Here is a 24,098-nt window from a genome sequence, read left to right as displayed (position 1 = left end):
TCTCCTCCCTATAATCAGGCAAGCCGGGGTAAGGGGGTCCTGGAGATGGTGGAGCCACGCCATGGAGGTCGTCCGACGCAGCGTCTGTATGTACGAGTAGGGCTCCGACAACCTTTTCTGATGGTACAATGACATGTATGCGCATATATGGCCCGTCTTTTTGGCCCGGCCATGAGTGGTAATCGTGCAATAATCGATGAAGACTTGCCCGGCGGGTTCGGCCACCCTTCATCAGTCGGCTTGCCACGTCAGGCCCAAGTTCTGCTGGGCAGCATCGCCAGCGAGTGGGAACATGGGGGCTGCCTCAGACGAGAAAGTAACTTTCGAGGCAAACAGGCTGGCGGCAGCAATCGGGTGAATTTGCGTCTGGGCGGCAGACGCATTAATGCCCTCGGGCGGATGGATGGATGCCCTATCGGGGCTCGTTTGCTCTCCAGGACTCTTCGTGTTGTCGTCGCTGTTGTCTGGAATCGTACAAAGCACCTGACGTGATCTGTTCTATGGATTGATGTTGGGGGCACGAGATGGATGCCTGCCTGTCCGCTGTCATGTTGTCTGCCTCGGCCTCGGTTTAAGACACCGTTGGGAGCTACTTGCTGCTTGCTCGTACGAAACACGCCGTGCGCTCGAGTTCGCGGTACCAACAGCAGGCAATGCTCGAGTCGCGATTTGTTTGTTCACTACTAGGCATTAGGGGCCCAGTCAGTCCTCACAGTATCTGTACTTGGGTGCGAGTTTCGACAGAATCTTGCAACATACGGAGGGCCATGTTCCGTGCCTTTGCACTCTGCCCAAGCGTCGCCTAAGCTCCCCAGTAAGACCGCCCGAGGAAACCCGCCGAGCTCGAGGTCTGCTCGTACGAGCAGCAGCAGCAGCACTCGCACTAGCAGCAAGCTTCGAACTGCTCTGCCTCTCCCATGGTTCGCTCGCTCGCTCACTCAGACTCTTGCGCTGCTTCTCCCCCTTGTCGACCAGCAACCCTGCAAGCCGGCCTGTCCCCACAATACCCCAAATCTCCCAATTAATCGGAACGTCGGGGCTACGACTCTAGCAGCTTCGGCGTGTGGCCTAGAGAAGATCCCGGTCGTGACGGGTTCCGTTTGCCCAACGCTTGGGGTTGTTCGCGAGGTGGTTTTGTGTCATTTTGATTAGTGGCGTTGGCGACGTGTACAAGCATGAATCAGAGAAGAGCGCTGAAATGACAGGATGAGAAAGACTTTTGGATACACGAGGTGCTACCAAGCTCAGCTTAGTGCGCTGTCGTTCGTACCTACCTACTCCGACTCGTACGGGGCAAGGCAACTCCAGGTTTGTTTGTACCTGCCAGCCCAAGGCACAACACAACGCGGAAGCCAGGACAAACGGGAAGGCTCTCGCACGATGGAAGGCGCGTTGGTGTTAGTATAACGCCTTCACGGGGTATTTCGGGCACAGTTTGGACAGAGGTACAACTAAAAGGTGCTGGTACCTGCCAGGCAGCTGAGGTCCGGCAGCATTTTCGGTTCACAAACTTTGAACTTCTTGATCAAGGGCTTCATCAGGGTTGTTTTTCCGCCCTCCCCAGCTGCACGCCCCCCTTTTCCATCCCGCTTCCCCTCACACGCCCAGTGGCATTCTCGGCACAAAGGCTCTCGTGCCTGGTACCTGTGTGGCTGATTCCACGGCTGGCGAGATTGCTACTAAACACAGAAGACGAGTCCGAACTGATCTGTGAACAACATCATGGATGTCTCTGTCCAAAAAAGACTTGTCGATGGTAGTACCTACATTACAAGCTGCTAGGTACTACCTAGGTAGTACATGCCTGGAGCCGGCGATGGTGCTGGGAGTAAAGCTCCCTTGAATTCCTGCTGCATGCCCCATGCCTCGTACTAAACCTCGCACACACCCCCCGAGCTCCATGTTATGCAGCTTGCCACAGCATCCCCGGATTCTCAAGAGTTTCCCCGGAGCGTCTCTCGTGCGCCCCAAACTGGTGATATCTGACCCCCAGACCTGATTCGCACGCCCTCAAGTCTCTGCCAGCACCGACCAGGTACTTTTTTGCTTTTGCGACCGCACGAGAGGGCGGATTGGCTGATGCCGAGGAACAGACGGCGGTACCAGCACGAAGCTTCCACTGCTAACCACACGCCCCAGACTCCCGGCTCTCCCCTTCAAACGGCATCTCTGCTCTTACACGCCCTCCTCGTCTGGCAACCGCCCTTCCTCCCCCCCCCTCTCTGTCTCCTCTCNTTTTTTTTTTTCATTTTTCCCTTTTCCTTTTTTCTTGTCCCTTATTTTTTCCCTGCCACGGTCTAGGCCTCGATCCCCGACCAATCTGCCCTCTTTCTGTTTATAATTCAGCCTCTCCTCCCGTCTGCTCTTCTCGGTTGAATGTGAAAAGAAAATAATAACAAGAGGCCAAGGTCCCTTTGCTTCTTCCACTTTCCGCCTAAGCTTGTCCTCGCTTTGAAGGCCCCTTTCCTCTCACAGCAATCCATCATTGCTCTTCATCTTGTCTGCTGAGATAGCAACGAGTTTCAACTCGCCGTCGTTCTCTTTCTCTTCTTCCGGCACCGACATACCGTTCGTTATCCGTGCTGCTGTTGTCTATCGGCGACTATCTGCCATTTGCTACGAGCACATAGTCGAGCCCGTCGACAGGCCCCTCCATTCTACAGGAGTCTCTTCGTTTTGCAGACTACCCTTGATACTACTCTGCCGGTACAAGAAAGTGTTGGTCTTTTCATCAATTTTCTCTTCTGCGGTCGACTTCTATACTAACTCTTCAAGTCAGAGCTTCATCACCGCTTTCACCAACCCTCTCTTGCGTCGACTCAGCTCGTCGCCATCTTCATTCCAAACCCGCACGACACACGATATCCCACAGACTACCAACAACATGTCAAGCGGTCAGATCGCGGCGCCTTATGCTATCAAGCCTTCCCAGCGGGCCAACATTCGGCTGTCGACGTCCCAAGACCTTTATACCACGCTCAGCAGTTCTCTTAGCCCGCTAAAAGGACACCAGCGACCAGCCATTCCTTTCGACAATGCCATGACCAAAGAAGTCGACAGATCCCCAACTTCCGGCCCTCGCATCCTTGAGGATGATTACGCCGTTCCAGCGCCTCCTCCACCTAGCCCTGTTAGTTTCAGAGCCGACCGCTGGCCCACGCCAGCTTGTCACTGAAGGGGCTCGGAGTCCTGTTGCACTACCTTCAGCCTTGTCCATCGGACCTCAGAGTGCCCAGCGCACAGCTGAAAGCACAGTGTGGCCGGGCTAGTCCCGGCATGATCAATCCTTCGTTTCGTTTCTCATTCACTTAGGGTTTAGACGGATGGTATTTCTTGTCAGCCCCCTTCTCTCTCCTCCGAGATATGAAGAGGCGGCCTCTTGGGAGTTGGGTGTCTAGGTATGGTTAATGGTCAAATACAGTGGGAACTTGGGCAAAGGGTGGAAACACAAAACAAAAGCAGTGAGTTTGCCTGCATTTGCCCAGGCCAGCACTTGGCGGATAGCAAGGTACAAGTGGCGGCGGGCTATGGGATCACGGGTCAGGAGTCTTTGTCTGCTCATTATCATTATCCGGTCGAGTCGTTCTCCTCCTATAATCAAACTTTTTTCTTGATGCTGTATCACCTGGATTTCTCCCCACTGGCAATAGCAAGCCTAGCACGGCAGACATGCAAATTTCGCGATGCGTACCAGAAAGGAGCTAGCGATGGCTCAGCCTCGAAGTGATACAAGACAGGTTGGAGGAGATTGACTCATAAAGAGCGGTCAGAATACTCGTAGTTCGGCCATTGGATATTATGCCACCTTCTTGGTGAGGAGGATGTAACTACGGAATCTGCATGCGCCCAATCAGTCGAGGCCGTTGCCACCGTCATTGGCTTACACGAGACGCAGCTTGGGGAGGAAGCCTGCCGCTATTGCCATTAGCGACTGAGGCCGGACGGGGTGGCAACGGGCAGCTGTTTTCTGACCGGTGCAGAGAGTAACGAGCGGATTTATTTAGCCGGGGGTTTGCATATGAGCCATGGTATTTATGTATGTATGCATGAGATGCACGCCACGATAGAATCATCTGGAGAGTTGAGATGAGTGGTGATTCGTCATGTGCAGCCGGTCTGATGAAGGTGGTACAATATGCCGGGTATGCATGAATGGCGGATTTTGAAGCAAGATTGTGATTTCGATGAGGCTCTGCATGTTTCTGTGGTATGGGATTCGATTGTTGCTGGATTTATGTTAAAAAGGCATGATTCTGCATCCATTCTGCTTCTATTGGAGGCGTCATTTATGCCTTCGGAGCTCTGTGGCTTGGCATGATGGTTGTACCCTTTGGTAAAGGCCCTCAGGCCATCGAAACGTATTCAGATTGTTGCGACAAGCAATGTAATTGTGAGTGTGGTGCATGATGTAGCTTTACAAGATGCTGTTCAAGGTATCATCGTGGCTTACAGGCAATGAAAATTTCATATATTGTAGCTTGGCTCGCATCTATGACGCGCGACATTTACAGCTACATACAAGGTTACCAACTATTGCTTTCACGACATATCCCTCACGGCACGAGTGTGGCCGGCTTCATCAAACGTCAATGGTACTCATTGATATATGTGAGGCATAGCACCTCCAATCCGACCACACCTCCGCCGGCTACGGTTTCTAGAAGCGTGGTCGTCACGATACTTATTTTGTTAGAAGGGTATGGAGTCCGCCTCACCATTCGCGGTATATGACGAAAAAGCCAAAAAAAGAATCAGTCAGTATCCGGCAGTATATGAACAATATCCCAGGTACCTGAGCATCTTGACAGGAAAGTAGTAATGTGTCGTCGTCAACTTGAAGCCCTTCTATTCCTCTCTTCGAGGCTTCGGCTACTTGTCAAAAGCTTACGATCAATCGCGGATATTCTTTTTGTGATTCAGTGTGATCTTTTCGCTCTCAGTGCTGCCGGCATCGACTAATCGCATGTCGTTCGTTTCTGATTCTTACGATTGCTCTCTCTGTGGGAGATATGTGGGCGCATGGAAATTACATGAACAGCCGTCCGGACAGATACTATTGCGGTGCACTCGAGCATCGGTGAAATGATCTACCCAGTGAGAGACGTTTCAACATACCCATTGTCGAAGGAGCCCACGAGCAAAAGACTGTGTTCCCTTGTTACTGAGCCACATTCGGTGATGTCGATGGTTTATATACATATATAGTATCTCCAGCAACTTCTAGCGCTAGTAGCGCATCAACAAGATACAAACACCTGACGAGCCAAATGTCACATGCCACTTCTGTGAATCCACGTCGACGAGACCCAAATCCCACATAGCATATAGGATATTCTACCTTGTTATATGAAGGCCCAGGGAACGAATGCATCTTTCAAGCGTCAAAATGACAAACGGTCAATGTGGGGGAGGGGCCACCACTTTACGCGCCGCTCAAAGAAACCATGTGTGTTCCTCGTGCCAAAAAATACTCCCGAAAACCGCGTTCGTGTTAGTGCTCCCGACCCCGTACCGCGTCTGCGGGTCGCGTCAACCTGGAATCGAATTCTAGCGCTTGGCAAATTCCGTTGTCGAGGCAATCTCACTCCTTGTTCTTTCTTCTTTTTCTTCCTTTGAGTTTCCCAACATTGCAACTTCCTCATCAATTCGACACTGCGCGTTACGTGGGATCCCCGGCTTTGACTTCCTTCCCGTTTCATCTTCGAGCAGTGTCTCTTTCCCAGTCTTCATTCTGCACGTTAATTCTTTCTTGGCGTATCTCACCGTTCCTGCCATTTCACTCTCTTCAAATTGTCGCAGCTGCAGGTTAGGCACTCCAAGGGAAGGAGCTTAGGACACGTGCAGGACCTCCAGGGACCAGAAGGAAGGAAGCCAGCACTTCATCGTCATGCCTCGGACCACGAGAAGACGCCAGGTCGAAGCTCCCTCTACAGCTCAGCCCATCAGCAACTTTATTCGCGTCTCCAAGAGTCAGGCGTTCCCCGAGGCCACCAAAAAGGACGTCATCTCCCGCACTGAGTCCACGAGGAAGAGGAAAGCCGCCGTTGACGATGCTGAGAGCAACCACGCTCGAGTCACGAGAAGGACCGTCTCGTTCCACCCCAGCAGCGACGAGGAGCCGGTGGCAGCTACACCATCGAAGCGCGCCTGTCGAAGAGACTCGTCAGATGAGGCGGCCCTGAAGGTGGAGGTGAAGCTTGCGGTCAAAGCCGCAGCGCCAGCGGCTGTTGAATCTGCGCCAAAGGCCCTGGTCAAGGGCAAGAGAGTCGCCAAGTCGACGCCTTCGCGCGCCGCTGTTGCTCACAAGCCAAGCGAGTCAACCATCATCGCAAAGTCGAAGCAAGACGTCAGGACCAAGACTGTGCAGACAAAACTCGACGCGTTCCGCCTGGCTGGCCAGAATAAGGAACAGGGCAAGACGCAGGGCATCGATTCCGAATTCGCACCCGAGCTGGTCGACCTTATCCGCCTCCACAAGGCCTTCCTCAAGATTGTCACCCTTCAAATCGCTCACAGCGGAACCATTGCGCCCATTGACATTTCATCCATCACGCCCAACATCTCCCGCTCCTGGGGCAAGCGACAGGTCACAGTCGACGACATCCGAAGATGCATTGCCATCCAGACTTCCAGGCGAGCTCCCGATGTCGTCTCGCCCTTCATCGTGTCCGACTATGGCCGTGGCAAGATTTGCATAGAGCTGCATCCCGACCACACCAATGGCGCAGTTTCCATCAACGAAGATCGCCTCTGCCGGCAATTCGAGGAGAATCTCCGCGACCTCTGCGCTGGCCGGGCTCATGATGACATGTCGGACGACGTGGACGTGCCTCTGGCCAGCCTATCTCTGGACGAGCTGCCCCGCGCTGAAATCAGAAACATGGCCACTGGCATCAAGGCCAACCCGATCCTCACCAAGGGGCATAATGCCCTGTCAGCACTCAAGGGAGGAATGTTGGCGAAGCAGCAAGAGAAGGAGACCAAACAGCAGGCCACCGCCGCCATGGTGAATCCAGACGGCACCAAGATGAGCCTGTTGGACCGTCTACGATACAAGCAACTCGCTAAAGCCAACGAGCCTCTGCCGCAGTCAGGACCGGAGCTGCAGCGCCGGGCGGCTTTGAACCGCGTCATTGACGTCGCTGCTACGATTTCCATGCTCAGCCTGGCCAACCCAGCGTCTCTGCCACGACAGGCCTTTACCATGGGGCTCATCTCGGACAAGCTCAAGGACTCTCTGCGTGTTCCCCTTTCAAAGGAGGAGGGAATGATTTGCGTCCGACTGATTGCCAATGAAGTGGCGCCAGAATGGCTCAAGGTTGTCACCATTGGCGGAAGGGAGAATGTTGTTGTACAAAGGGGCTCGCAGCCTGTTGATCGGATACTCCAGGAGCGAGTGCAGAAGCTGCTGGCATGATGGTGTGGGCTGATTCTGTTCATCTACTTTGGCGTTTCGCACAACGTCCAACACCCCGACACAGAGGAAAGTGAGAGGTTTCTACATCCTTATGTGGAACAGGTTGCGGCATGTTTGTTGGTTTTATGCATTGCATTGCGTTGTGTTTTGTCGGTACTTTTATACACTTACCGCATGGAAAGAGGTGGTTGACGAGCTTCCGATGTACAAGACGATGCATGCGTTGGAGTATGGAGTTTTGCATACACAAATGATTCAAGTAGTAAATCAGAAGTACGCTAGACACTCTGGGAGTGTAACGAGAACAATTCTACAATATCATCAAACGCGCCATTCGTCTGAAGATGATGTGCTGAGCATCCAAATGTGTGGGTTTGGTAAGCATGTGGTGACGCATGGGAAAGGAGCTGCCGAACGGAGCTTGGCCGATATCTGTATCATCTGCTCACTCGGCATCTCGGGGAGACCGTTGTGTTGACAGCAGATGGATTCACCATGCATCAGGTCCCAACGAGCTCTTACGAAAAGCGTGAAAGGACGTCGGCTCCCTCTCTCGATCGGCAGCCTCATCCGGCGCAGGCACACCAGTGAGCCTTTGACTTGTATGTTTGGAAGCAACCGGCCTCCAAGGAAAGACGCCGAGCCACGGCCGGGTATTAAACGGCCATTGACGCAAAGATAACGACTTCGAATCAGGGCAAAGGAGAGAAATCGTCCAACGATAAACCCACCTCCATGCAGCCACCGATCAAATCCGATCCGATGCTCACAGCAGACAAACGAAAAAAAAGAGGGGGCCTAAAGGCGGGCCGATGGCGGCGGTCTCAAGGGCTGCAAAACAAGAGCAACCCGGCTTGCGCCGTCCGGGACAGATTCGTCCGACAAGTTCGACTGAAACGGTGCCTGGAGAAGGCTATATGCGGCTTCTTGGCTCGGCTACTTTTGCGGCGAGCTCACCGGCGCATGGAGCAGAGCACGGCATGTTGCGTTGTGATATAGCTCGGCCATGATTCGCTTCTTGTTGGCAGTTGGTTTTTTGTTCTCAATCATGGTCAGTGTGCATCGTTTGCTCTCTTGAGGCAGGCTCTGATATTCTTCACTCGTTTGCCATGGAGAGTTTGTTCCTGTATTTCTAGGTACGGCATCGACGACTTGCATTCTTTGCATTCCCAAGAAATTCCATGGCGTTTCGCACGCTGCCTTTTGCTTTGATGTACTGAAATCCTCTGCGTCTCGAAGCCTTTGGAGTCAGTCAGTTCATCTTTGACAAGCGTGTCTCGAGTCATGAGCCGAATGAACGTCAGATCACAACCATGACTTCCACTGAGAAGACGTTACCGCTATCCTCCTCCGAGGGCGATGGCATGTCCAAGCTGTCACAATCGCTGCCGAACGAGAAAGCCAACAAGTCCGTGGTCGAGCCGGCGGGCGTCGTCTATCGATCAATGTCCCATGTGTCCGGACCAGACGTACTGGAATCATCCTCACCACAGGAACAACGGCAGTCTTCGAGCCCCTATATTGAAGCCGGAGAGGAAGTATACGACCGCGTGTCGTCAAGCCGCAAGCATGTCATCGTGACTGTCCTGTCCTTTTGCGCTTTTCTGGCGCCCCTGTCAAGCACGAGCATTCTAGCCGCGGTGCCCGAGGTTGCCAAAACATACCATACAACAGGCTCCATCATCAACGTGAGCAATGCGGCATACATGGCGCTGATGGGTGTCTCGCCCGTGGTATGGGGACCGATGAGCCAGGTATTCGGCAGACGACCTGTAAGTCTGGCCCATCCTTGTTGCCTTCTCCTGACAGTACGCATGCTCAACATTACAGATGACACTGTTAACCACAGTGTTGTTCTTCCTACTGAGCATAGCAACTGCTCTTGCTCCGAATCTGGCATCCTTCTTCATATTCAGAGCTCTCTCGGCATTTGAAGGAACGGCGTTCATCCTGCTGGGAGCGTCCTGCATAGGGTATGCCACCCCGTAGTCCGCAATACTGCCAGGCTAACTCGCGTATCAGAGATATATATCGGCCCACGGAACGAGCAACTGCTCTCGGGTGGTTCATGTCTGGCACACTGATCGGTCCTGCCCTTGGCCCTTGCATAGGGGGCATTTTGGTGACTTACACATCGTGGAGGTCCATCTTCTGGCTGCAGACGGCATTGGCTGGCACGGGTTCCCTCGGTGTCTTCTTCCTTGTGCCAGAGACTATCCACCACAAGAAGATCGACGACCTGGGAGGCCGCTCCAGGAAAGAAAAGGCCAAGGCTATACTTCACATGACGAGTCCCATTCGGGTGATGCGGCTGTTTAGATACCGGAACCAGGTCCTGGTCGCGCTCGCCAGCTCAGCGCTTGTGTGGAACATGTATAGCCTGCTCACGCCGATCCCGTATGTGTTGAACCCGCGGTTTCATCTGGAGTCACCGATGCTGTCAGGCCTTTTCTATCTAGCCCCTGGGAGCGGCTATTTGTTGGCAACGTTCATGGGAGGCAGATGGGCAGACAGGACGGTCAAAGAATGGATCAAGAAACGCAATGGCGAACGTGTTCCGGAGGATCGGTTACGATCCGCGATCCCGTTTATGGCCTTCGTCGTGCCAAGCTGCATTCTTGTATATGGATGGGCGGTTGACAGGGCCGTGGGTGGCATTCCTGTTCCAGTCATCATGCTCTTTTTGCAAGGTGTCGGGCAGCTCTTCTGCTTTCCTGCCCTGAATACTTACTGCTTGGACGTGATGCCTGGACGCGGCGCAGAGGTGACGGCGGCTAACTACTTTGTTCGGTATATGGCAGGCTGCGTAGGCACAGCCATAGTCCTCCCGGCCATTGAGGGCATCGGTGTTGGCTGGTTTGAAACCATCTCTGCCGGTTTAGTGCTTCTCTCGACACTGGGTGTCCTGGCTACCATTCAATGGGGCAAGGACTGGAGGGAAAAGGTTGATGCGAAGAAGAAGTCGTCAGTCGAGGATGACGCCGGCGAAGTGACAGAGGTGGACGATCGCCAACGGGAGGAGAAAGCCGCAGACGGTGAGAAGCCTAAAGAAACAGCCTGATGAGGTGTGTTGGCGATGGACGGCATTTCTTTGTGGTTGTTGATATGCGAGCAGCGAGTGTAGTTACCCATACATCCTCTATACCCTTCTTTCACCAGATCATCTTCTCTGCATCAGACAGCGTTGGCTGGCAGCCGGGTTATTGCCAGCCAATAGGAGCCATAGCCCGAACATCATGTATCGAGTGAAGCCATCGTTGCTGGCTTTCGGCAGAGCATCCGTTTGATGCAGTCAGACTCCCAAGACGCTGCTTCGTTTGCAAGTAGCGTTGAAATTCTGATGATCAGCACAAGGTAGGCATCTGCATCTGCATGATGCCCCGTGAATCCCATGAATTACACGTCTCTTGCCGGACTTGCGCACTTGTATGTATCGCGTACGAAGTAATACAGCGTAGCAAGACCAACATCGCGGCCCCGAGTAGTTTGAGCATTGCTATAAGTGGCATCCGACCTCGTAGTTACCGGCAGTAGTGGTCAGTTCTTCAAGCTGATGTCCTCCGTCTTTGGGGTGCAAGTGCCTCAAAAGTTCGGTAAGAGATACAGCGAGGTTTGCACGACAACTGCTGGTTGGACTGTGACCACCCTATCGCATTGCGTTGCCAGACATGATGGTGGGCGGACTGCATTCGTATGTACGAACACCATTATGAACCCTCACGTCCAGGCGATCCGATCATTCAATGGCAGAGCGCTTTGGGAGGTGGCTTAACGAAGCTTGGCGAGTCCTCGCCGATTGCTGCACGAAAATACAATCCGCAGCCAGTTTCTGGCGGCCGAGGTCTGTCACCCTTCGCAACGGCCGGCCCACTTTTATGACCTAGGCCAAGAATCCCTCCACGGGGACCCGGGAAAACGAGATGACAACTGAATCCGAGCTCCACAAAGCAGTCGATAGTGGACTGGCAGTCTGCTGTCCGGTCGTCACATTTGATGAGATGTTTGGGAGCCCCTGTTCTTCAAAAGGAGAACCTTACAAGGAGACAGGCCGTGAACTTTGGGCGGTAGGCAGATCGCGAAGCGTTGCGAGATACGTGTAGCTTGCGTTGGCTTCGAAGGCTCTCCTTTCCGATGGCAAAATCGAGTAAGCACTGGCCAGGTGATTGACAGGCCGTGAGGCAACGAGACCGGACTTCGGAAGCCCTTCAGAATGTGCCAAGTGTGTACTGCACCATTCTACCCCTGTCGTTCGACGCGTTTCATGTCGCCAGCGGGATAGTAGAAACGGCAGGGATCCCACGCCACAGCGTCCCGCCGGTCTTTGCTTCTAGCGACAATGGATTTCCACCGTCAGCTGCGAGAAAGCCCCGATCATCCCGGTTGAAGGCGCAGCAGATGTCGCAAGAGATTGTTTGACAACCAGAGTTGAGCCCCTTCTTTGGTGGTAAATTGCGAAAACTACGCAGCCGTTTGGCGTTGGCTCGATGGCTTATGGCTCGATGGCTCGATGGCTCTCTTGGTTCCTCGTCTTTGGCTGTTATCATCTGCCGCATCAGGATGACGCAATGGTCGATCAAGAGACCGGCAAGGCAAAACCTCACGGAAGGCTTCACAGGGATCATAGGGCGGCACCCTCGGGACAGTCGTACGGGGTTCCGGCCAGTGCTCGTGCAGTTCTGATTGGTCTGGGACAAAGTAGACAACGCTGAGAGCGACAAGGGCTGTCGAGGTTATTGGGATTCTTTGGACTAGCGACGCCCTGTGTAGTTTTGAAGAAGCGCCACTGCTTATCGCTCTCCTGTTGACGCTGTTGCGGTTTGCTGGTTGCGGCATCAGAACGAGAGCCACGCGTCCATTCTCGTGTTTGAGCCGTGTGTCGTCGGCTTCATTATCTTGCCCGAACCGCAAGGCTGCTCCCCTATAAGCAGTCACAATTGTACCAGAAAGAGCCTTCCCGCATGCAAGCGTAGCAGCAACTCATAGCAGGGGACATTGCATGTAGACGAACCGACCCCAAGCCTGAATGATGATTTCCCGTTCCTTCACCGTTGACGAGCGCGGCTGATTGGTTGTGAAGATGAATGAAGCCTTATGCCGATTCGGGAGACGTTTGGCTGTGGGCGCCGCTTGGCTTCTGTTCTTTCTTCAATAGGTACCCAACGGAACTAGGTAGTACTTGCTGTAGCCCTTCTGTGTGTCTCTCGTCGAACATGCTGTGTCAGTGCGGCTGCGCGCGGATGGCAATGCGGCTCGTATCATGGCTGCAGCTCCATCGTCTCACTTGCGTACTCGCTCACACCTTCTCGTATGCGGGCACAAACGCGGCTGCGATTCGCCAGCGAGGATTGGCCGGATTGGTCTTTGGAGGCGTGGAGCTTGTGTACGCTGCCCCAAAATAGCCTTTACGCTGTGTCTGGTCTTCGAAACATTTTCTGTCTGTGCTCTTTGTAAGATAGCGCTAAGCTAGACTGTGAAGAGCCGGGCCGAGATTCGATTAATCTCTGGGTGAAGTGAGGGCTTTGATGATGATGATGATGATAATGGCGACGATGAAGAAGAGGAGGAGGAAGAGAAGGGGAATTACTAAGGTGCACTCAGAGGTAGCATCTCAAGCGGCTCTTGCCAAAGGTTCTTGCGCATTTGCATGGAAAAGCCGATCCTCACTGCGCTGCACTTGCCTTGCCTTGCTCCTCTACACCTCTTTCCTCAAATTGTCTTTGTCCTGCCCTGAGCCTGCCTGTCGATCGCTGTTTGCGCGCGCGCGCATGGGCAAGAGCGAGCTGAGCTCAGAGGCTCCTGCCAGTTCCCACTTGGCCTGTCCCTTTTGAGGGACCCTTGGCCGACGTTTTTTTCTGACTTTGACTCCTGTACAAGGTTTATGGTTATTACAACATCGCAACCCCAATTCTTGTACATATCACCCATTTCTGCACAAAATCCGCTCTTCTCCCCTCTGTTCAGCTTTGCCCTCCTTCCCCTCGCCCGAAGCCCGGAGTTGCTGACTCTGCAGGCTCACCGGCTTGTCACCAGCTGTTCTTCGTATCTCGCCATTCGCTCCCATTTCCACCGAGACGCAGAAGGCAGTCGCCACCATTCGCTCACAAGAGGGGCACTTCACCTAAACCGTCAGCCTCCTAAGCCAAACGTCGATTCCCTCTAACTGGTTGCGACAATTCGAGCACTTTGCTAGAGGGAACCAGGAAACTTGCATAGTAAACAACTTCACATCTACATCCTCCTCACGATTGCGTTGCCTCCGGAAATACAGAGCCGCGGGTGATTCTCACCCTGCCACGCTCCAGCCGCCATGGAGCGCACGGCTTCACTTCTCAGCTTCAGCACCCGCTCTAGCTCTCACGATTCGACGAATAGAAACAACGATCCACTACTACCATACGCCGAAAATGTCTTCGAGAAGAAGGCGCTCCGGGGACATTCATTCTTCAGACGATGTCTATATCGGAGGGTTTTGATATGGACCGTCATAAGCATGATCCTGGTTTCATTTGCCCTCTTCCAAGCGGGCGATGGCATGGTATCCTCACGAGTTGTTCAACCGAGCGCAGCCCCTCCAGCAGCAAAGCCTCCCCTAGCTCAACCTACAATTATTGGCAATGAAGACGGTGGCCCTATCTTGGTGATTGTGGATAAGGATAAGGAAAACCAGAAGGATAAAAATAGCCAGAAGTCCGACAAGGTAGCTGAAGAGAAGATGGAGCCAAGCGGAGAGAAGAAGGCCGAAGGGGAGGGCAACAAGGACGAAGAGAAGAAGGCCGAAGGGGAGGGCAACAAGGACGGAGAGAGGAAGGCCAAAGGGGACGGCGACAAGGACGGAGAGAAGAAGGAAGAAGGAAAGGAAGAGAAGGCAGCCGAACAGGGGGAACATGATCAAAAGAACCAGGCGTTCCTCGATGCTCCAGATGAACTGAGTGCGGAAGAGGACGCAGCAGCCCTGAAGAAGTGGGAGGAGGACTTGAAAAAGATGCCCTGGCTTCGATTTATCCCGTAAGTCGCCCATCCGCTTCGAAAAGCCTTGCACCACTAACGCGGCTTCTTACCTAGTTTGAACGGCTACTTCAACGGCCTCAAGTCCTTGGTTCCGAAAGCTGACCACACTCCCGAGTATCCGAACCCTAATGTCGAAGTCCCTCTTGGCGAGCCTCCGCTAAGCCAGGATATTCCGAAACCTAAGCCGTACGATCCTTACAACTCATCCGACTCGAGCGTTAAAACTTGCTATCTTGACAAGGACAACAAGATTCCGACCCCCAGCGTATTTGCGTACGATGGGATCCCGCAATATATGCCTGATCCGGCCATTGGCTCTCACTCCATTTTTGGCATTCGCGATGACGTTTGCTTTGATCGATTCGGTCGTTACGGGCCTTATGGGTTCGGTTACAAACTGGTCGATGGCGGATCAGACGTTGGTGTTGATACAGAAAGCTCCGGCAGCGAGGCTATCTGGGGAACGACTGGTCAAATCAATTATGGTCAGATCGACTGGGGCGATGTCCAGGAGCGATGTGCTACCGCCAACAAGCACCGGTTCGCAGAGCCCGATCCAGACACCGAGACGCTCAAATTTGACGAGGGCAAGAAGGGTCGGATCGCTGTGGTCATCCGCCTCTACACGGGCTTCCAGTGGACGCAGCTGGCGGTGCTAAACTTCCGGGCCATGATCAGCGAGTTGTCTCTCAGATCTGGCGGAGAGTACCACGTCCATTTCTTGTTGCACGTCAAGGATAACGAGACGCCGATTTGGTCCGACGACGTGACGGTACAGATGCTACTCGACTCCAACGTGCCGCCGGAGTTCCACGGTCTGGTGACGCTGTGGAGCGAAGCACAGATGGAGTTGTTCTATCCCGGCAAATTTGAAGATCCCATCAGCAAACCTCCCATTAACAACCCTGCCGCAAGGGGCGTTCACGGCGTCTTCCGCAGCGCCCATTTGCCCCTTCAAGTCTTCGCCTTGCAACACCCGGAGTATGAGCATTTCTGGAACTGGGAGCTGGATATGCGGTACTTGGGCAACTGGTACGAACTGTTTGATCGTTTGGGCCACTGGGCGGACCAGCAGCCGCGCAAGCTGCTGTGGGAGCGAAACGAGCGCTACTACGTTCCAGCCCATCACGGAACCTGGGAGAACTTCACGGCTGCCGTCGAGCAGTATACGAAGGAGTCGGGCAAACCTGGTGTCTTTGGCTCCGTAGAGTTTCCCGAGCGAGGGCAGCTGCGGTTCGAGCAGCGCGGAGGATCCGCCGTGCCCGCTTCCTGCTTGGCTGATCCAGAGAACCCAGAGTGCGGTGTCGGTGAGCCGGCTGATCTCATTACTTTGAACCCGATCTTCGACGTCCACGGCTCTGCCTGGGCTTTCGCGAACGACGCAACGGCCTATGGCAAGACCCCTCCAAGACGATGCGCCATCATCACGGCATCTCGGCTGAGCCGCCGGCTTCTGATGGCGATGCACGAGCAGGTGTGGCGCCACCACCATACCATGTTCTCTGAAATGTTCCCTGCCAGCGTAGCCTTTCACCACGGGTTCAAGGCCGTATATGCACCTCACCCCGTATTTCTGGATCGTGCCTGGGAGCCCCTAGGCAGTGCCGTGGACAAGGTGTTCAACGGCGGACGTGATCACTCGACGTCAGCCGTGGGAAGCCCCTTCGACTTGCGCAATGAGCACAATTTCAAAGGGGCTACTTGGTACTTTAACAGCGAGTTTGCCGGTCATCTGTGGCGGCAATGGCTTGGATTCGCTCAGCTGGACGCCAGGGGAAAATCCGGCCATCGGAAGGGTGGAGGCAAGATGCGAGGCGGAAAAGCTGAAGAGGAGAGCGACGCGAGCAGCGGCCGGATGTGCCTGAGGAGTTTTCTTGTGCATCCCATCAAGTTTGAGAGCCCCGACGAGAAGAAATGACGAGGAAGCCCGTGAGCCAAGGCTCGGGACTCTTTTGGCGCGCGCTGCAATTCAGTTTGGCAAGCGGATGCATACAGGAACGGCGTTTTGTTTTCATTTGTCTCTGCTTTCTCCTACATTTGCCTCATCATTTCTCGTCTCCATATACATCGGTGGATACTAATAGTGTAACTTGTCATAAAGGGGTTTCACGGCGTTGGATCTCACACAGAGAGCGTTTGTTGGTCTTGTGAGACTCGCTGTGCGGGCAAGACATGGTTCATTGTTGTTCTGTTGTTTCTATATACCACCTCAGCAAGTGGTGTCGAAGTTTGAAAGCATTAGACGTGTGGAATTTGGTCATGATGGATCATGCATATATAGAGAGGATTTACAGTACATAGGTGCAACGCAATTCAGGGCACGATGTTGTACTTGGCACTTTTCTCTCGCTGCAATGGCGACACATTATACGCCACTTGATCGCACTCCTGCAGTGGCACACAACAAGATGGACTGGAAAGATGAGGTGCAAATAGATTTCTCGTTTCACTCATAGCCCAACTCTCCTCCCACCGTTACAAATACCCAATTCCCATTCACAAAAAGCTACCAAGACTAACCCATTTTCAAAGGAAGAGTAAAGAATAAATAACCCTTATTGCACGATCAACCCCCGCGCCACAAAGTAGATTTCAACCCCCCTCCCCCCTCCCNTCCTCGACCGACGCAAGCAAGCCCCTTAAGGGGCCAGATAGAAGCACCCCAACTACAGACCCCTGAGATGCGCCGAGACGAGAGCATCAAGCGAGCAAGGTTTTCAAAGTGTAAGTCATTGGAAACCTTGCTTGCGAAAGAGAAAGGAGCCAATTCACCGACACACGATGAAAATGACGTGAAAAGTGGCTTGCCCTTGTCTCGTACAAGAGAAAAAAAGAGCCTGCTTGCTTCATACCCAATTATGCCAATCAGCATTTCGAACCGGTTCAGAAAAACGACCGAAAAATGGGCATGGTATCGAATCGATGGAAACCAAGATAAAAGTCCAGACGAGAAAAAAAAAGACGACAATAATGGAGAGCCGCGCTTTGACGCCGTCGACACCTTAAAACGCCGCCTTCCCCTCCCTTTCCCCCTTCTGCCACGATCCCTTTCCTCTCAGACAGGTCGTGGCAGCTTGGCCCAAGATATCGAGCTGTAGCAAATGTGCTTTGATGCACGTGAGAACAAGAGACTTGTGATAATGCCCATGGTTGCGGAAGTTCTCGTCCCCCAACCGCAATATCCCCCTTGGCTCCGTTTATTTCTTCAGCACCGCATCATAGATGCTCATCAGGCCCGTAATGGCGGTTCCCGTGATCACGCCCTTGTAGCCGCCATAAACAGCCCCGTTGAGCCGCTCGATGGCGGTTTCAGAAAGGAGTCCACCAAAGGTGACGCCTTGCGCATAGACAAGGTAGGAAACAAGGGCCTTGGTGATGCTGTAGGTCAAGGGGTCGACAACACTCTCCTGAGGCTGAGCACGGGAGCGGGTCTTGAGTCCGGTAGGGGTATTGGCCGCGCTGAGGTTGAAGAAGTAACCGAACAGGCTGGGCAGGACGTAGCTGGTGAAGGCCCAGGTCAGGGCAGGCGACCAAAAGCTCGCAGTAAGCAGCAGGAACATGTCGGGCAGGTAGACGGGATGGTCGGAAGTGCCGAGGAACTCAATGGCGGGGATGGTAAAGGCATAGCGGTTGGCGAGGACCTCTGGGCGAATGTGCCAAAGCTCGAAAGCAGAGACGCAGAGGAGGATGCTGGTCACGTTGCTGAGCGTCTCGCGGGTGGCGTTTGAAACCTCGCTGATGCCGCTCTCCTGGTAGAGCGACGAGACGTGACGGCGCACGGCGACAGTGGAGCGGTCGACGGCCTGGGCCACGTCGGCTGGCGTCGCAGGAAGAGAAATGCGTGAGGCGACTTGCGACAGGCTGCGGGCGGGAGTCTGGATGAGGGCAGTGGAGGCGGCGCGGACGTCGTCGGCGTCTCTGTAGAAGTGTGTTAGACAGGACGAGGAACAGGCCGAAGAAGAATGTCGCGGCTTTCGGTTTTCCAGCGGCGAAGGGGGGGATGGTGGGTACTCACGCAGACATGATGTCCTCGGCAGCCTTGGTCACCCGTCGCTTGGCTGACTTGAGGGTCTTTTCCAGCTCTTCCTTGAGGGGCTGCTCCTTGGGCTCCTTTGGTTCCTTTGGTTCCTTTGGCTCTTTCGGTTCCTTGGATTCGCGCTTCACGGGGGAGCCCATGGCTTTGGTGCGGCTGTTGAAGTAGCCGGACAGATCTGGTCGGGAGGAGAAGCGGCTGCTGTTCCCCGCAATGAAGTCGTCGAGAGCGGACTCGAGCTCCGTCTTTTTGAGACCATCGTAGCTAGTTCCCGGGGCGGGCGAGCGTTAGCTTGCTTTTTTCCTGGATTGTTTTGATTTTGCGTGTTTTTTTTCGTCGTCTTTTGCCGGAGCAGCGAGTGAGGAAGCCGGATGGCGTGGCGACGCGCTAAACGATGAGGGCAACGGAATGGGATCGAATGCGAGAAAAGAGGCAGACGAGGGCGTCAAAGGAAGGGAAGGGCAACACGAAAGACCCGATCCTTGGTTCTCCGAAGTCGCAGCTTCGGGGAATCGCGACGCCGCAATCGTCAAGGATTGCGCGCCTCATCCTTGGAGAATAAATCGCAGGTTGACAGCGGTAAACAAAACCAGCGGAGGCAAAACAGCAACCAAAACAATGACGCAAAGGAATGTATGATGTGACGACAACACAAACGAGATGCGCCGGGCTAAACACCAGAGGGCCAAAAAAAAAAAAAAATACGAGTATCCAAAGCACGGTGAAGAAACGGTAAAGAAAGCAGAAGCAAAGAGAGACTTACTTTTTGAATCCGACGCTCTCCGCCAATTCAACCAAGTCGCTCTTGCGCTGGGCGCGCAGCCAGCTGTTCGACGGCGCGGTGATTGACATGGTTTCGTTTTGTTTTGATCGGGCCTGTTTTGTTTGGAGAATTGAGAAGCTTTGACAGCGCGATGGCTTTTCGCTTTATCGGGATTGTGGGAAAATGCGCCGCGAGATGCGTAAAATGCGAGCGATAAAATATGGATATAAAAATTGGAAAGGTGAAAGAAGGGGCCGGTGGTTGTCGAATCAAGAAAGGATGAGAAATGATTCGATGCCTAAATGGTGATTTCTTGCGGTGTGTTCCGTTGCGCTGCGTCCCCAGCAAGAAGATACCGGGAGGAATCGATTGGATTGATTGGCTGATGGAGGGGGAACCGAGCTGCAGCTGAGTACCTATCTGTGCCTGTCCGTTGAAAGGAATCGCGTGTTCTTCTTTTCCTTCTTCTTCTTCTTAGTTGCAATCCAGTTTGAGTGAGGGTGCAAGTTGTTTCTGTTTGGTGGTTGCGGAGGACAAGGCGCTAATCAGAGTGCAGCTTAAGCTGTTATCGTGCGATCGATTGATTGCAATCTGTACACTCTGCTCTAAACCAAGCCGGGTTCGTGCCGGATGAGATCAAGCTCGTCAAGATATTTTTCTTCTTCTTCTGTTTCTCCAACGCTTGCTGGGGGTGGTCCCTCGTAATAATAAAAGTAAAAAAAAAAAAAAAAAAAAAAAAAAAAAAAAAAAAAGGAAATCGGAGGGGGGGAGAGAAGAGAACTTGAAGCTACGCAGGTTATTGGCTCTTGTTTACGTTGTCCTCTTCAGGACTAGACCCGATTTTCCCGCGATCAGCTTGCTTCTTTTTTTTTTTTTTTTTTTTTTTTTTCTTTTTCCTCCCCTCTTTGCTTTCTCTGGTGTGGGAAGAAGAGAGAAAGAGGGGGAAAAAAACAAGAGGGCTAAAAAGTCGCTCGCTTGTGTGCCCGCGTTTGCGAGGTGCCACGTTGGCCGGGCGGCGGGCGGCGGGCGGGGGAGGTACCGCACTATCGTGCTGGTACTTATGTACTACAGGTAGGTTACTTTGCGAGTTGACGGGAAATGGATGACGGGATTGGATGGGGCTTGAAGCGCCGCTGATGACTGGTGCTTGGTTTGCGATTTTACTATTTGATGCGCGTGGTGATGAGTGATGATGGGCAAGTTGCGGTGATGCATGTGTGAGACGAAGATCTGATGATGATACGATTGATGATGTTGTTGATGGTTTCGGAGTGCTGGATTGTTGCAGCGTGGGATCGTGGATGGAGTTTGTCGAGAGCTGCAGCAGCTTCTCCGCACTTGTTGATGCCCGGACAGGCTGTTCGATGCGTTGTCCCTGTCTGATGAGAAGCAAGAGTGTGAAAAAAAAGATTGATTCGAGACGTGTCGTTGTGCTGCCCCTTTCGAGAGGAGATGCGTAGACTTGAGCAATAAGCTGAGCTCTTCTTGCATAAGTAGGTATACATCAGACAGTAAGTAGTAGTCAACACCAAACTCACTCCCTGTCCACCCAGTCAACAAACTTCTCCTCCCCCCTCCTCACGAGCCGCAACGGCACGTGCATCCCGTCGCGCAGGTTCAGCGTCAGCCTCGTCGACGCCTGTCCCACCGTCCACCGGCTCTTGTCCTGCGCCCGCCGGTACACCCGCGCCCTCTCCTCGCGGCCCATGGCCTCGACCTCGCCCTGGCTCGCCCACTCGTCCACCGCCAGCTCGACGCTGTAGCTGCGGAAGATGACGGCCAGCGCCGCGATGATCTCCACCACCGCGATGCGCCGCCCCAGGCACGACCGCGCGCCGTCGCTGAAGGGGATGTACGACCCGCGCTCCGGCTTGAAGAGCTGCGCGTTGATGTCCGACCCCTGGAAGCCGCCAAAGTCCTCCGAGTCGGCGCCCGCCACCGACTCGCTGCCCTGCTGCTGGCCGCTGCCGCTGCCGTGCTCCTTGTCCTTGTCCCTGGCCTGGAGGAGGAACCAGCGGTCCGGGCAGTAGTCGAGGATGTTGGACGCGCCGGGCGTGATCTTGCTGGGCCGCGTCGGCCAGTACCGCGGGTTGGCGTGCGTCGACACCGTCACCAGCGAGATGCCCGTGCCCTTGGGCAGCACGTACCGCGTGCCGTCCATGACCAGGCTCTCGTCCGCGGCGGCCGAGATCTTCTTGGGGATATCGGCCACGGCCGGCACCAGCCGCAGCGTCTCGTACATGGCCGCCCCGATCATGCTGGCCGTCATCGGGTTGACCAGGCTGTCGTAGTCCCAGTCCTGGGGGTCCTTGCCGCCCAGGATGTCGTCAATGTCCCTTTGCATCGCGCGCTGCGCCTCGGGGTGGGTGGCCAGGTAGATGATGGTGAAGTGGATGGCGTTGGCCGTCGTCTCGTGGCCGGCCACGAACATGATGAAGGCGTTGCCGATGATTTCGTCGCGTGTCAGCGTGGCCTCCTTGGTGTCGGTGCCGAACGACGACCTGGCCAGCTGGCCCATGAGGTCCATGCCCTCGGCGTGCTCTCCCTTGCGCGCTTCTTCAATCTTTTCGTCCAGGAGCTCGTTCATGTAGCTGACGTACTCGTCGTAGGACAGCACTGCTTTCTTGATGTTTTCAAAGGGGAGCATTCCTAGAGTCGCCAACGTGAGCATCTCTCACGTCGTAGACAAGGGGGAAGGGGGGCATACGTACTCAAGATCCGACGGGGAACAATGAGCAGAAGCAACAGGTAGTGCAGCAGAATCTCCATCGTGTCCGTAAAGCTCAGCTGGTGCCCGTCCGTGGGCTCATGTGAGCCGTACTTGACAATCTTGGGATCCGTCCCCGCAGGATGCGTCTCGCCCGGCCACAGCAGACGCATGCCGAAGCCGACGTAGCTGATGATGTTCAAGGCCAGCTTCATCGTGTCGCGCTGGAGCGTCCTCAGCGGCTCCTTCCTGGTTTCCCCCGACGGACCCGTCCACATCCGCAGCATCCCCTGCGTCTGGTTGATGGCTTCGCGGAACACCAAGGCCGCGTTCCTCTCGTTGAATGACGCGGACGTGACCTTTCGATGCATCCGCCAGACGCTCCCCTCCGTCGTCAGCACGTTCTCGCCAAACTGCCTTAGAATACTGTAGGCGGCCGTCCACTTGGGGAAGTGCTCCCTCTTGAGCGTGACGGTCCGGATCGTCTCCGCATTGTCCGTCATCATCATCAGCCCCCCGGGAGAGACTACGAGGAAGGACTCGCCCAGCTTGGCGAACCACTCATGGCGAGTGCGGTACGCAAAGTTGGGAATCATGATCCTGGAAAGAAGAACACCGTCAGCACGATTTGCTGTTCTTGTAATTCAGCTCGGTGTCTGGTCCAAGCCATACTCGAGCCATCCGTCCCACCATGACTTTGGGAACAGCTTGATGACGGGCACCCAGAGCTTATGTGAGACCTGCCACGGCAGCCAAAATGGGTTGCACGCTACAGTATTTGAAATGGCTTCTAGTCAGTCTTTCTTGAACGATGCCAGAGCAGTAATTGAGCGAGGTGGCATGGAGTTTTGGACGCACGCGTGACAACGTAGGGCAACCCGCTCCGTTTCGCCTCTTTGATGTGGTATCGCAGGTTTACGGCCCAGGTGATGATGCCGTAGGCGACCAGCACCGCCACCGCCATTGGAACCAGCGCCATTGCTCGTTCAAAATCGACGACTGTAAGCAAGTCGAGGCAGTCTGTTTGTCGGTGGTGAAATGAATAGGAACCGAAGTTTTCGTAAACTGCGCCCCGGAGGTTAATAAGGGGGCACCGGTTTCAGCATCAGCTCGAATCCCGCGCCGCTAAGCAGTATGACCCCCGGCCCTTTTGTGAAGCGGACGAAGACGCAGGGCGGATGAGGGGGACAAAGACAAGAGGGAAAAGAGACAAGGATGTATGATGAGGACGACACAGCAGAAATACTACCTCCTGATATTATATAGAAAAGGTAGGCCTGCATCTATGTATACTACTACCAACTAAGTGTCAGATGCAAGCTGGATAGTTCCGCACCAACGACACACTACCCATTACTATTTTATTTATTGCCATCCATACCATTCCATTTCCAGACTTTCTCATCTGGCCCGCTCCGTGTCGAGTGCCATTTTGTTCCATCGATGCTTGTGTTTTTTAGCCCTTTCTACCCCCGCAACGAAAAAGCTCGGCCATGCAGTCCATATCAAGCACCCTCACTACCATCGGACGGCAGGATGGCAAAACAGAGTCACAAAAATAGATTAAAGAATCGATAGATTTACCGTCCTCTTCCGTGGCTCTCGCAACGATTTGCCAATCGGATAGAAACCCGCGCGCTTATTCTTGTCGAAAGAAGAGGAACGAAAGAGAAAAACAGCGCAGACAGAGTCACTGAAGGAGCAGGCAGCCAAGCGCTATAGATTAACGGTAGCAAATCACATGAAGCTTGGCTTCCTGCGGGATTGGGCGAGACACACATTCTTTGCCGGGTTCCCGGTCTCCGGGGTTCTGCAAGTTCGCCGCCCTATTACCTTACTTACAGGTGCAATTAGTAGCTCTTGAGGTAGGGATGAATGGAAATTGTAGCCTCGTCATGGATCGAAAATTGTAGAATATCCGTTTGCTGTATTAGCCATGAGAGGCCTTCTGCGATTCGTAGAGTGTTCTTGCATCTTTCTTTCACTATTCGAAGTCTTCTTGGGAGTCATCATGCCCTTGCAAACTTCATGTAGATTGCAACAGACCTGTGAGAATCCCGTGTCTGTAGCACCCATACCCATAGTATATACATGACTTACATATTATACCCAATCTTCTCTTCGGTTGACTGAGCATGTCATCTTCCCAGTCTTGATTCCGTATTTCACT

At 53.8% G+C, this 24,098-nt stretch overlaps 7 protein-coding genes across 7 annotated transcripts; 4 read left to right on the top strand and 3 right to left on the bottom strand.

Moving 5' to 3' along the window:
* Window positions 1-231: 231 nt before the first annotated feature.
* CCMA1212_002145 (uncharacterized protein) lies at window positions 232-769 on the bottom strand (the record flags this gene model as incomplete). Its single annotated transcript, XM_073699545.1, has 2 exons — window positions 232-464; window positions 760-769. The coding sequence occupies 2 exons, from the start codon at window positions 767-769 to the stop codon at window positions 232-234; spliced, it is 243 nt and encodes an 80-aa protein (XP_073562686.1).
* CCMA1212_002144 (uncharacterized protein) lies at window positions 549-3,175 on the top strand (the record flags this gene model as incomplete). The annotated part of the gene is made up of 5 exons (XM_073699544.1): window positions 549-553; window positions 816-1,128; window positions 1,216-1,397; window positions 1,994-2,035; window positions 2,776-3,175. 5 exons carry the CDS (start codon window positions 549-551, stop codon window positions 3,173-3,175), a joined length of 942 nt encoding a protein of 313 aa, XP_073562687.1.
* A 2,712-nt stretch (window positions 3,176-5,887) lies between these two features.
* CCMA1212_002143 (uncharacterized protein) lies at window positions 5,888-7,417 on the top strand (the record flags this gene model as incomplete). The annotated part of the gene is made up of 1 exon (XM_073699543.1): window positions 5,888-7,417. The coding sequence occupies one exon, from the start codon at window positions 5,888-5,890 to the stop codon at window positions 7,415-7,417; it is 1,530 nt and encodes a 509-aa protein (XP_073562680.1).
* Window positions 7,418-8,730: 1,313 nt separating this feature from the next.
* Window positions 8,731-10,478, top strand: CCMA1212_002142 (uncharacterized protein; the record flags this gene model as incomplete). Its single annotated transcript, XM_073699542.1, has 3 exons — window positions 8,731-9,189; window positions 9,248-9,390; window positions 9,440-10,478. 3 exons carry the CDS (start codon window positions 8,731-8,733, stop codon window positions 10,476-10,478), a joined length of 1,641 nt encoding a protein of 546 aa, XP_073562681.1.
* Window positions 10,479-13,891: 3,413 nt separating this feature from the next.
* CCMA1212_002141 (uncharacterized protein) lies at window positions 13,892-16,343 on the top strand (the record flags this gene model as incomplete). Its single annotated transcript, XM_073699541.1, has 3 exons — window positions 13,892-13,898; window positions 14,011-14,422; window positions 14,480-16,343. The coding sequence occupies 3 exons, from the start codon at window positions 13,892-13,894 to the stop codon at window positions 16,341-16,343; spliced, it is 2,283 nt and encodes a 760-aa protein (XP_073562682.1).
* Window positions 16,344-17,622: 1,279 nt separating this feature from the next.
* On the bottom strand, window positions 17,623-19,310 carry CCMA1212_002140 (uncharacterized protein; the record flags this gene model as incomplete). The annotated part of the gene is made up of 3 exons (XM_073699540.1): window positions 17,623-18,343; window positions 18,441-18,722; window positions 19,222-19,310. The coding sequence occupies 3 exons, from the start codon at window positions 19,308-19,310 to the stop codon at window positions 17,623-17,625; spliced, it is 1,092 nt and encodes a 363-aa protein (XP_073562683.1).
* Window positions 19,311-20,755: 1,445 nt separating this feature from the next.
* On the bottom strand, window positions 20,756-22,907 carry CCMA1212_002139 (Cytochrome P450 3A2; the record flags this gene model as incomplete). Its single annotated transcript, XM_073699539.1, has 4 exons — window positions 20,756-21,870; window positions 21,933-22,528; window positions 22,601-22,697; window positions 22,787-22,907. The coding sequence occupies 4 exons, from the start codon at window positions 22,905-22,907 to the stop codon at window positions 20,756-20,758; spliced, it is 1,929 nt and encodes a 642-aa protein (XP_073562168.1).
* Between the last annotated feature and the right edge of the window lie 1,191 nt (window positions 22,908-24,098).

The sequence above is a fragment of the Trichoderma ghanense genome (genome assembly GCF_004382785.1).
Source record: "Trichoderma ghanense strain CCMA-1212 chromosome Unknown scaffold_1, whole genome shotgun sequence".
Classification (NCBI taxonomy): domain Eukaryota; kingdom Fungi; phylum Ascomycota; class Sordariomycetes; order Hypocreales; family Hypocreaceae; genus Trichoderma; species Trichoderma ghanense.
Note: the sequence above shows the minus strand (reverse complement) of the source record. Positions and strands in the feature narration are given on the sequence as shown.